General features: G+C 36.0%; 1 protein-coding gene across 1 annotated transcript; it reads left to right on the top strand.

Annotated features, from left to right (window-relative positions):
* Nucleotides 1-510: 510 nt before the first annotated feature.
* LOC110697735 lies at nucleotides 511-1,182 on the top strand. The gene is made up of 3 exons (XM_021875112.1): nucleotides 511-573; nucleotides 664-741; nucleotides 820-1,182. The coding sequence occupies exons 1-3, from the start codon at nucleotides 547-549 to the stop codon at nucleotides 1,180-1,182; spliced, it is 468 nt and encodes a 155-aa protein (XP_021730804.1). The 5' UTR covers nucleotides 511-546.
* Nucleotides 1,183-12,973: the final 11,791 nt, after the last annotated feature.

Genomic DNA, 12,973 nt, shown 5'->3' on the forward strand with positions numbered 1-12,973 from the left:
TGAGGGGCAAATGATTAGGGGATTTTGCTCCCACCAATCCGAATGCGCCACGTAGGCCAATAAGGTCCTGCCAAGTGTCCCCTAGTTGGACCTCTCAGGGCTTGCCACGTGGCACACGCTTATTCGTCCACCCTGGACTTATTATATCATGACACGTGGCATACTCCATGCCTAATGGAGAAGCCAGTCACCAAGGCCCAACTTCCGAGGGAAGCCCAATCAGCCCAAGGTTAACCTAAACCTAGATTGGCACGTTTCCCGAGGTTATAAATACCTCCCTGAATCCTCATTAAGGGGGGGGACGCAGATTACACACATTAAACACTCTCACCTAGTGAGACCCAATCACTTTAATTTCCGCATTAATTACTCCTTAATCAAGTACTAACTTGACCGTTGGAGGCGGAGCTCCCACCACAAGGAGTCTCCGTTGTTTTGCAGGTACAGGCGTCCGGTTCCAGTCTCGGAATTGTAACTCTCCCTCAGGACATCAGAAAACCCCGAAACAGGCTCAGTAACAAGAGTAATGTATGCGAGCAGAAGACCATGCCTTTGTATCCAGAATTGTTTAAGGTACTACATTACGGAATTCTGCGTGTGTGAAATTGCTTTGTTTGCACGATTATGGAATCATTGAATGAATTTAGTTTCTGGTGTGCTTAGGATGACGGATTAAGCTATGGAGGGGCCATCAAAGGTAGGGCGGAGGTGATGGCTGAACATTCAAAGGCCAGAAGTCGGGTAAGTTTGCTTGTTAATTAAGTTGTCAGAGGGTGTGGGATAGGAACATTAACTTAATGACTGTAATTTCATTGGCAGCCTCCTAACATGGGTTGCAGCATCGAGTCATTTGGGCACATATGTCAGAAATTTGATGACAGGCGAAGACGTTGGGTTTGTGAGATGGGATTTGGCAGTCATTTACATCTTGCTTTAGATATGCATTTACCAAGGCAATTGGCATACTGGGTCATCACACGGATGGATCCAATCAGTAAAATGCTTAGGAGTCCCAACGGACTTGAGTTTCGGTTTTCAAATAATCAGGTTCGGTGGGTACTAGGGATACCAATGGGTTCTAGAATTGTTCCTAGTACTATAACCATGACCCAACATGATCGTGTGAAGGTTCAGAGATTTATTCTCAAGTATGGTAAATTGTGGGAGTCCAAGTCTGGTTGACAATCTGGTCAGGTGTACACGTCTGTCGGCATACCATTAAGTTCATATATGATGAATCGGTTGGAGGGGTACTTTGATGCTGGAGAGGAAGAGGAATTCAAGACGTTGTTCTTGATAATGCTTTAGAGATGGTGTTGTGTCCCACGCAGTCACCTCGGCTTGCGTTTGACCTATTACCTGCCATAAGCTGTGTTATGGAGGCAATTGAGTACGATTGGTGTTCTTTAGTGTTGTCGAAGTTGCTGGAGAGCGTACAAAATTTTGCTTGACATTTCTATGCTAATGGGTTTGCCAGTGGATGCGGCGGGTGTGCAATATTTGTCGTGGTATGTGTTTCAGTGTATTGTTGCCTGATTTTTTTTTTATATTGTGCTTTTGTGGTTTAGTAATTGCTTGTTTTGCCTTTATTATTTGGCAGATATTTTACTTGGATCGATTGGATAGGGATCCTATTCAGTGGGATGTTTTTCCAAGAATCAAAGTGTGGACAATGCAGCAGATTGGGAAGGCAGCAAAATTAGACAAATTGCTTTTCGGCGACTACGGGAAACTAGGGGTAAGCATTTTTGTATTTGTATTATATTGCATAGTATGCATAGTGTTCTGATTCAATCAAATAAGGTTTAGAGTAACCTTTTTCCATTTGTATTGGGTTGTGTGGTTGAAGCTATTGGATGTTGCTTACGGTGAACAACACCCAAGGGATGCAAGGGGTAGTGTTAGACCTCTACAAGCTGCATCGAATAATGTGAGGTTTGATCTTAAAGTAGTTGTTTCACCTGTGTACTTTGAATCTGAATCGGTCGTAACTTTGTTTGGATGCAGATGCATGATTTACCGGTGCCTGGGATTAACTTCAAAGCCAGGCAAAGGAGGGGCCGAATCCCCGAGCTGACAGATCAATGAGCTCAGTTACACTTGTATTTCTATTTGTATTTCTGCTTGTATTTCTATTTGTATTTATTTTTTAGTGCGGAATGTTTTGAATAATCTTACAGGATTTGGATATTGTTAATTCATTTTATTTTGGAATGTGTGTAATAAGGGTTCTAGGATATGGTTGTTATTTTCAGTTTTGTTTAATACTCAAAAAGTGTCAGTTGACGAAATATTATTCCTATTGTTTGTTGTATTAATAAGAGTAAATCTATGTTACTCACTGTGAGAAACGTTTTTGTTTCTCAGTGGCAGTTTCGTAAATAAAATGTACCACCGTGACTAAAATGGTACAATGTTATCATCCATTTCGTAAATAAAATGTACCACCGTGAGAAACAAAAACGTTTCTCACGGTGAGTAATGGGGGAGCCCTTTATTAATAATATAAAACATTATTCCAATTGTCAATTGTTTGTTGTGTTGTATTTATAATACAGGGTTAAGTTCTTGAGATCATTTTCAAGGCTTTGTAAATTAATTCGTAGAAGTGTTTGTTGTATTAATAATACAGGTAAAGGTCTTCAGATCATTTTCAAGGCTTTGTAAAATAATTCGTAGAGAGTCTTCAAAACTAACGTTTGAATGAATCAGTTTTGTACTGAAGTGGCCTTAAAGAAAAAGAAATCAATGAGCTCAGTTATTTTTGTTTCATTTAAGGGTTAAGGTTAAGGCATTGAGCTAAGTGAATATTTCATCCGAATTTGTCTTTTTAAAATAAAGCCGATTATAACACAGAAAACAAACTTTGAAAATATTGGACTTGAAACAGTACAACCTGCATATTAGCATTGGATTTGACCTCCATCAAACATACAAGAAAAGCGTACAGCCCACTCCCAAGTAAAAATCACAACTGATATAAGCTTCAGCCACAAAAAATATCATAGTATAACCTATAAACAAGAGTTAACACAACATGGTCAAAAGCTTGTTATAGCACATATTATCTCCCCTTGTTGAATTCCGGCAAGGGTGAAGGTTCAATAGGGTTATGGAATAATAACAAGAATATTCTAGAAGGGGGGGTAAAAAAGAGTACTGTGTATTGTCGCAAGTTTTAAAAACGAAGTTTCAAGGTGTACCTCCTTTAACTATTCAGTGTCAAGGCATTGAGAGGTACTTCAAGGCTTAAATACACGTTGCGTAAATAAAACTGAAGTTAAAAGCAATAAAATAAATAAAAAAAAGCAGTAAAAGAGACGGATATTATTACAAAGTTCGGCAAAAGTTGCTGACGTCTCCGCCTAGGGTTGTTCAAATGCATAATAAACTGATTTAACTTTTCATTGTCAAGGCTTTGAGTTTACTTCAAGGCTTAAAAATAAGTTGCGTGAATAAAAATGAAGTAAAAGGCAGTAAAAAAAAGCAAAAAAGAAGTAAAAGAGATAGATATTATTACGATGTTTGGCAAAAAATGCCTACGTCTCCGCCTAGGGTTGTTCAACCCGTAGGTTTTTAAACTTTTTTTTTTTCCTTTAGAGCCCTAAAGCACTTACAAGATCACCTCTCTTCTACCCGTAATCACCCGATTGGAATTTAGAAACAATTACTAAAAGAATTCAAAATAGGAATCAAAAAAATGCCATGGAGGAACAATGATAATATGCGTGACTGTGGCTTATGTTGTCTAGATTGGTGTTCCGCTAAAAGATCTCATGACACTCATCTAAACTTTTCAGTACATCAGGCTGCTCGGGTGAGAAGATACAGGTATGATTCCCGTTGTAACCAATTTTCGGCTTATCGAAACTTGAGGGAGATATAATACACTTATCTTCACCGTTTTGATTGTCAACGATCTGTAAAATTCACAAAGGCATACCCCAAATTACCTCTCCTCCTATGTTAATTACCCAAATTCAAGTAAAGGAAATAAAACCAGTAAAAGACAAGAAATATAGAGAATAAAAACGCGCTTGAAATCAATAGGAAGATAAAGGAAGTCAAACTCCGAACGAGCTTCAACTCTCCGACGCTTCTCATTCTCCTCACGACAATGCTCGTCTAACAGTCGTGGCAGCTCACCCCGACTGCATAAATTCATCTTTTCTTTTAATTTGTAAATAAAACCTGAAAAAAAAAATAAAGAGAATTGATTGTACAGGACCAAACCGGGATGTTACAGATCATCAGAGAAATGCAATCACGAAACGGGTATATAACATTAAATAGGAATGCAGCCCCAAGTGGGCGGTGAATTTCGTCCAAGGCTAAATACTGGCGAGAGACTGATAGCGAACAAGTACCACGAGGGGGCTTATTTGAATAATCTGCAGCGTTAGTATCTCTCGAGGGATTTCTTTAGGTGGCGTATAGCGTCAATATGGAGAAAAAACCAACCATAATTGAGGAAGTGAAGGAGGTTTTAGAGAGGGAGAAAATGAAAAGTTTGGGGAGAGAAATTCGAAATAATTCAGGAACTAAACAAAGAGAATTAAGATATAACAGGCAATGTACTTTCTTTTGGGCGCCATTTCTGTAAAGAATGAGGCTTTGAGGTGAAGATGAAGGTGAAATAGGTGGAGACAGGAGAGAGTTGGAAACGGGGGGCTTAAATAATGGATGAACTGACGGTTTAAGAGGAGTGAGAAGGTAATAAGGTGGAGTGAAGAGTTGTGATTTGATAATTCAATGGGTGAAGGAAATAAATACAAGGAGAGAGAGATAAAACGGGGGCTTAAGTATTCGATGAGGTGACGGTTTTATTGGAGTGAGAAGGTGAAAAGGTGGAGTGAAGAGTTGTGATTTTACAATTCAATGGATGAAGGCAATACGTACATATGCGTGTATTTGGCAATAGGGAGCGGTAAACAAGGTCAATATATTTATTGAAAATCGGAAAGGTTTTATCAAAAATATAAGAAGATATATTCGTCAAATATTCTGTTCCAATATTTTATTTACTGCCATTTTTCTGTCCCGGTATTCATCAAATATTATGCCAATATTATGTTTTAAATTTTTAAATTTTGAGATGTTTTTTGTCCCCTTCTTTTTAATGGAGTTCATACCTTATTTTCATTCATAATATATGTTTAAAGTTGTGATTTCAATTATTGTTAAGATAAGTTACATTGAAAGTAATACTTGACTATTAATTGTATTGGATTTTTACTATTACAATTAGTCAAGCATTGTTGTCAATTAAAATAAAATGGAATTATTTAATTCAGAATGCATTGAGGAATAATTTAGGATTAAATCGTTTCAGTCAAAATAGATTGAGGAATATTATCAAACTTTAACTGTATTCATATTCGGTTTTAAATTAGGTCAAACATGTGTACACATAATTAAAACACTTTCACAACATAGTACATTGTTATTGTTATTAGGATTTGATTGTATATAAATCGAAATTCTTCTTAAGCATAACATATTAGTAATAATTTCTAAATCTTAGAGATGTGCAGTAACCTCCCATGTCATATTGTTGTGTTTGGAGATGGTTGTAGACTTACATTGGCATAGTATTTCAATACCTTCACCCTCATGTCACTGAACAATTTATTATGCAGTGTCAAATCTTTTGAAAATATCTTTGAAAACATCTTTTGAAAGCTCAAAATCTTTTCGTTTTAGACATTTACCTCCTCCTCGTTTCCCGGTTTTCCCTCTTAACTGCAATTCAAAATAATAATACACCACAGTGGTCTATTAATATTTTGAAAATAATTAGAGGTAGTCTACAGTTGTTTATTTTTAGGTTCAAAAATAGATGTTTGAAAATGTTTATCTAAATAGTTTGCTTTGTTGAGGGGGGGATATTTAAAGATAGGCTGAATATTTCTGTTGAAAATAGATGTTTGAAAGTTGAACGTTCGTTTGGAACCCTAAGTAAACCGCAAGACCTATTCAAGTGTACGTTCAGGCTTCAACACCTTGTCGATGTCGACCCTCAGATATTTGATTGGTGTTGGGCATGTTAAATAAGAGTGCATCTTTTTCGGGGGAGCAAAGTTGTTTTACGCCGCATAGTATTTCAAGACCTTGACCCTCATGTCACAGTGTTGACATACAGTATTTGATGAGTATTGGAAAACACTAGAATTTTCAAGTTTTGAACAATTAACTCTTAATTGATAAATCTTTAATTTTTACACAAAAATCGGCAATCACAGACTTATGAAGTAAACTAAAGGTTCACTTGAATATCGATCCACATATATTTGATTGGACTTAAATAAGAGTGCATCTTCCTAGGGGGAGCGAAGGTGTGTTATGCCGCATTTGACACTGAACGTTCAAATTACAACAGAAATATTCAGCCTATCGTTAAGGAATTTCTGCAAAGCAGATATTTAAAACAAAATCAATTCGGTTTTGAAAGGATTAAGTTTAAATATGAAACTTATCCCTTGAAACCTATATTCTGATAGAATTTGTGAAAGATATTTAATCTTCTCAAAAGATATTAAAGGATCAATAAGGTGATGAAATAGTAAGAAGTATACTCTATAAGGGGGGGTTGAAAAGAGTGTGGCTAATTTTCGCAACTTGTAAATCTCAAGCTCTTCAGCATCAAGACTAAACTGATTTCACTATTCAACATCAGGACTAAACTAATTTCACTATTCAGCATCAGGACTTTGCGAATAACTTCCGGGACTTAAAAACAAACTTTCAAACTATTTATAGTAGAACAATTGTTGAAAATCCTAAATACTGTTATCCAATACACAACTTTCCAACAGACACTGCATAATTAAGCGAAGAACACAAAATTGTTTCTGATCAGCTTAATTCAAAACGATGTAGTTAAAACTAGGTTATCAAAAATTGAAAAGCTACTTTAGACATAAACCAACACAAGGTTTCAAAACGCAAATTATACCTTAGTTACCATCATCACCATCATTAACATCTGTTAACACAGTAATTTGGAAAACCCCCTGACCAACATAACGGACACTGAGAGTATCACCATGCTGAACATCATTGTCTGCCACAAAGTTCTCCCAACCAGAACACATGAACAGACCACGACAGTCACAAAGATCAGCACCGAGCAATTCCACACTCCACGATGGCCCTCCCCGACCACGTTGAACACGAACAGGAGCCGAAAAACCAGAAGCAACAGACTTCCAACGTCTAGGAAAAGGCTACGCACAAAGAAAACAACACAAGAACTAAATTAGTCACACAGATACAATTATTCCACGAATAAAAAGACAAACACACATACGCAAGTTAAAACCAGAACCAGAGCATATCTATGGTGATTCTTATATTTAATTATGCATTCCAAAGGATCATGAACACCACCAACCTCATTCCGTTCTCCAGGACCTCCTCCAACCTAACCTTCATCCCTCTGTTCTACATGACCTCCTGTAACAACTTCATCCCTCTGTTTAACTGCCGCCCCGTCTCCTCCATATCCTCCCGAACGATATAACAGCTTGAAGTGTGAGATCTCAGTCCAATAAGGTAAACAAATTGGATAATGAGTATGACTAAATTCTTGTAAATTTCACCGAGGAAACCAGTTCCATTTCCCAATTAAAAAGCAGTCCGACACGTACTCTTCCCTCTTCACTTCCTACTATCCTCACAAATCAGTAGTATATTTTTTGTCCACTTATCCCTAAATTGCACACAAGTATTTACCATTAATTACTAACGGAACAAGTATTTGTTTTCTTTAATCAATTTATATAAAAAAAAGTTCTTTTTTCCTTTTTTTTCGTGTTATTATTGACTTAATTATTTCATTTCATTTTTTTTCATGAATTTGATTTTTAAATTTATTTTCTCTACGAGATCGGTATATTATTATAGTAATTAGAATTGATAATTATAGGTGACACGACGTTATCAAAATTTATTAATAGTATAGTAGTTGACAACGTGATTTTAACTTTTAAAATGCTTGATTACATGTGAATTAAATAACTATGCGTAGATGGTAAATAAATTAAGACATTAACCTATGACAAATCCATTGAAGACACAACATCTGACAAATACAGTCATCCAATTATGTTACACAAAAATTGGCCCCCAAAAGAAAATTTTTCAAGATCCACACATATAATTATTCCACAAATAAAAAGACAAAGACAAAGACACATACGCAAGTTAAAAGGCATACCAGAGCATATCTGTGGTGATTCTTTTATTTAATTATGAATTCCAACTTCTCATCAACATCATCAACATTCCGACGAAGCTCTACAACGCGCTGGGTAAGCAGCCGTTTCAACTGGTCCAACAAAACCTTGGCTTCTTGTAGCTTTGTCGTATATGCCGCTGTCATGGTATCCAATTCTTCTGCCTTGACCTGCCGCACGGTGCGAATTTCATCCAATTCACTGAACACCAATTCAAGCTGCGCAAGCATTGCACTGACTTCACTGTTGTTCTCCACGGTTTCGAGATTAGTAGGATAGGAATAAGGGGAAAAGATTTCTAACAATTAACAAGAAGGTGCGAAAAAAAAGGACAATGAAGACGAAAAAAAAAGACAAGTGAAGGGGTTTTTTAAGAAGAAGGTGTGATGAGAATTGATAATTCTGTAAAACACAATAAACGAAGCAATGTTATTGAAAAGCCACGTTTTTTGAAAAGCCACCTGTAATACATCATTATTTCATAGAAAAGACAACTAGGTAATAAGTAAGCAAATGTAGACATTAAAAAAAAAACTTTTCTTTTCTCTAACTTGTTTCTTCCTCGTTTTTTGGTTTTCCTCTTTATTGCAATTCACGCATTTGTACTTATTAATCCTCCCATTGAATTGTCAAATCAAACCTTTTCACTTCACCCTTTCAACTTCGAACCCCTCCTCAACCGTCACCTTCCTTCTAATACTTAAACCCAATTTCTTTCTCTATCTTCACCTTATAATGTACTCCGTATGATCAGTGGAAAAATGTATGATTTCATTTGTCACTTAGTCATATTTATAATAAACGTCGCAACTCTTCACATATACTCGTATGTGTGACCTCATAGGACCGGATTGTAACTAGTAGTAAAGTAAACGCATTAGTTCACAAATCACAGTTGGTTTCTAGCAAAACATTATGATTACCTAAAATAACCGATTACACTTAATCTCCATATTTGTCCTAAAAAATTATGATTACCTAAAACATCATGTTTACTTATACATTTTGGTGATTTTTGTACCACTTTAGACACGAACATACGAAATTGTTCAGGGTGGATATAAACTTGTACCACTATTATCAAGGTGGTATAAACCCCCCCCCCCCCATTTTGTACCACTCTCGAAACATGGTGTGACCCTTTTAATTTTGTCCTCTCTTAAGAATGAAACATATGACTTTATTAACGGTGGTTCATTAGTTGGATATTTAGTACCACTGAGGTCTGGGTTGTACAAGATCTTTTACACAATCAACCACTAAGACAACATTGGTACCACTAAAGGTTGGGTGGTACAGGACCTCTTATGATGAGAAACAATGGAAAAAGAAATGGATTATACTTCCACAGAATACCTTATATGCAAAATGCATTCTCTAAACATAGTCCAACACTACACTTGTAATATTATTTCTAAAACAAACAAATAGATAAATATAATACAACCAAAAAGAGCTTAGCGGGGTGAGGGATAGCACTGAGACCAGATGTCGTAAGTAGCAGCACCGCTCATGATTAACGGCACGTAGCAATAGTGGAGAAATTATTAATTGTAGGGGTTGTAGAGCTTTCGTAAGCTCTTTAGGTGTTTTTTCCCCGTAAATGCATCTTAAGATCATCATTGCTTGTGCACCCGATCTTGCAAACATCACACCATGGTTGTTCGACTTTTCCTTTTTTTGAAAGGTTGTGTTGTGCATTGTAACTCACTAGAACTGGTGTTTTAGCAGCAACTTTTGTTGGAGTAATCAAGGGAATAGGGTGCTGGAGCTTTTGTAAGCACTTTTGGTATTTCTTTCCCCCCAAATGCATTTTAAGACACTCATTGCTTGTGCAACTGATTTTACAAACATCACAGCTAGTTTCATCGATTTTTCTTATCTGTACAATCCGATTGTCAGGAAAAATACCGGAATATTGGGGAAAATAAATCAGATAAAAACAAAAATCAGTGGATTCGGAGTTTACAAACATTAATGTAAGCGAATTAATAAATTTATAGTATAGTTATTAATATTAAACGTTCAAAAAAAAAGGAAATGTTGATAATATTACAGTACACAATTCAGAAAATTAGCTTCACTAAAAGGAGACAGGGGTGAAGTTATTTTATCTAAGCAACTACCCATAGTTTACATATGTTATCAAGAACAGATAAAACTCAAACATAAACCCTAAAATCCATTTAAAAAAAGAAACAAACGTATCCGGTTTTAACATAAAACGAAAACATAGGACAGAATAAGTAAGAGGGGCAGATTGTTTTAGAACCCAGTTTGTTGAAACAGCACCCGTGTCCGAAAAAACAGGTTGTGCTCCAAAACCCGGAGTGTAACCATAATTAGGAAGAGAGGAAGAAGGGATAGAGGGAAGATATTGAAATTGACGAGGGTAGGAGAATGAAGGAATTAACAATTGAAGGTGACAATATTTGATTATTTAGATAAGACATTTTTGTTATTGGTAATTCCCGATTTAATATTGTGAAAAAATTTGGGAGATTTAGGGAGAAACTATATGACCATTTCACTTCGAAATAGTGAAGTACCACATCAGTGCAAATATTAACCTTGTTTCCCATGAACTCTGGCAGTGTAAGGTCATTGTCAAACTGTCAAAAGTATTTGCGCTTCAGAAAGATACGATTTTGTAATGTCCCTTTACCACACCCATATTTTCAAAGATGACACACACGCATTTGAAAATCGTATATGTAGCGTTGGTAATGCAATTGTGATTTGTGAACGACTATAATTGTTGGAAATTAAACATGTACTTTAAGACGGCTGTTTTAGTTTTTATGTTAAAAAAACAACTAAGATCACGAATGGATGAGTAAAGATCACGAATAAAAATCACTTAAGAGGAAGAGATACCATTTAAGTGTTAGAAAAATAATTATGGGAATGAAGGAATAGGGACGTGATTACACTGTCCTTAAAGCAATTTTAACCCCCACTATGATTGCTATGGGTTACCGGTTAATATGCTTCCAAGATTTTCCCTAAGTTCGAGATCAATTAAAGCAATGTAATTGAACTCCCTAAGTACACTTTAAGAACAGTTAGAATAGAAAAGGAAGAAGAAGATAAAAGTGAAGTGTAAGTTATAAATTTTGGAGCAATTGAAAATATATAATAAGCAGCCTTTTAGTCCGAGAGTCACCATTTCCAAAAAATAAGATAATCTGACTTTTAATGAAAAGTCACTATTATCAAAATAATTAATTAAGATAACCTGACTTTTAATGAAAAGTCACCATTATCCTAATCAATTTAACCATTGGAAAGTTACCATTTACACTCGCTCCGTCGGGCAAATATACGGACAAAACATTAACTAGGCTCGCTTCCGATCGGGCAAAACCCGCCCGGTCAGGCAATCCATAATTAAGAAATCAATTTTGCTCTCGCGCCCGACCGGGAGTTTCTTCCTAATATCAAGTTAAATAGAATAGAACAATTATAGCCAATATTTTCTATTTAACCAATGTGGGAGTTTCTTTCCAACATCAAGTTAACGGGATCTTAGTGATTTGTAAATCAGGACGTTTGTATATTTACGATCACCGTAGAGCACTGTTGGTACGTATAAACTTTCAGAATGAGCCACTGTATAAACACTTGGATTATTAATAACCAGGATGGTACAAATACCTCCGTCGTAGGAGAACGTTTACATCACCCAACTCGTCATATTACTAATAACTAATTGCTAGGCAAGTTACTAATATCTAAGTCGTCGTAGTACACTAGAAATAATGTGACTTGTATTATTTCAGGGTACCACCCGCTCATTGCCGTTGAATAGTTTCCAATTGCGCTCTATGGTCCAATATCCGAACGTTTTGATTTGCAAATCACTAAGATTCTAGAGTACTGTGACTTAGTTATTAGTAACTTGACTAGTAATTAGCCATAATTAGTAATTACTAACTTGACTAGTTGTTAACTGTTAGTCACTTGACTACTTGACTAGAAATTAGTTATTAGTCACTTGACTACTAATTGATTTTTAGTAACTAGTCGGGTGATGTCAACGTCCCCCTATGACGCAGGTATTGTACCATCCTGAACAGGTATAATCCATTTCTTTTACCTAGTGGTTCATTGTATAAGCTTGTTTGTACCATAAATACTTCAGTGGTACCAAAGTTGTCTTAGTGGTACCCTTGACCACATGACATTATATAACAGGTTTTGTACCTGACTATAGTGCTACCAAAGTTGTGTTAGTGGTACCCTTGATCACATGACATGGTGTACTTGAAACTTGCCATGTTTGATTGGTAAATTGGTTTAACAACCTACATCAAATCAAAGACAGGATTTTGGGATTGCAATATATACTCACTAGGAAGAACTGTAGTATTGATACATGATACGTGTTGCGGGATAAATGGCATTAAACCCGCTCACTGTCGTTGAATAGTTTCTAATTGTGCTCTACGGTCATCGTAAATTCCGACAAGGATGAAGGGTCAATAGGGTGATTGCATAATAACAAGTATACTCTAGAAGTGGGGGTTGAAAAGAGTATGGCCAATTGTCGCAAGTTTTAAAGTTCAAGGTCTTGAACGATGTTTCAAGGCGTACCTATTTAAACTATTCAGTGTCAAGGTTTTGCGATTTAATTCAAGGCTTATAAACAATTTGTGTAAATAAAATTGAAGTAAAAGCAGCAAAATAAAGCAAAAAAGCAATAAATGAGACAGATATTATTACGAATTTCGGAA

This window comes from Chenopodium quinoa, unplaced genomic scaffold, assembly GCF_001683475.1.
Source record: "Chenopodium quinoa cultivar QQ74 unplaced genomic scaffold, ASM168347v1, whole genome shotgun sequence".
NCBI lineage: Eukaryota > Viridiplantae > Streptophyta > Magnoliopsida > Caryophyllales > Amaranthaceae > Chenopodium > Chenopodium quinoa.

Bases quoted from the DNA above. Each gene is read 5' to 3' on its own strand.
- LOC110697735 (XM_021875112.1), top strand. From the start codon at position 547: ATGCCTTTGTATCCAGAATTGTTTAAG. The intron at 574-663 runs GTACTACATTAC...TGGTGTGCTTAG, and splicing joins TGTATCCAGAATTGTTTAAG to GATGACGGATTAAGCTATGG. The intron at 742-819 runs GTAAGTTTGCTT...TTTCATTGGCAG, and splicing joins ATTCAAAGGCCAGAAGTCGG to CCTCCTAACATGGGTTGCAG.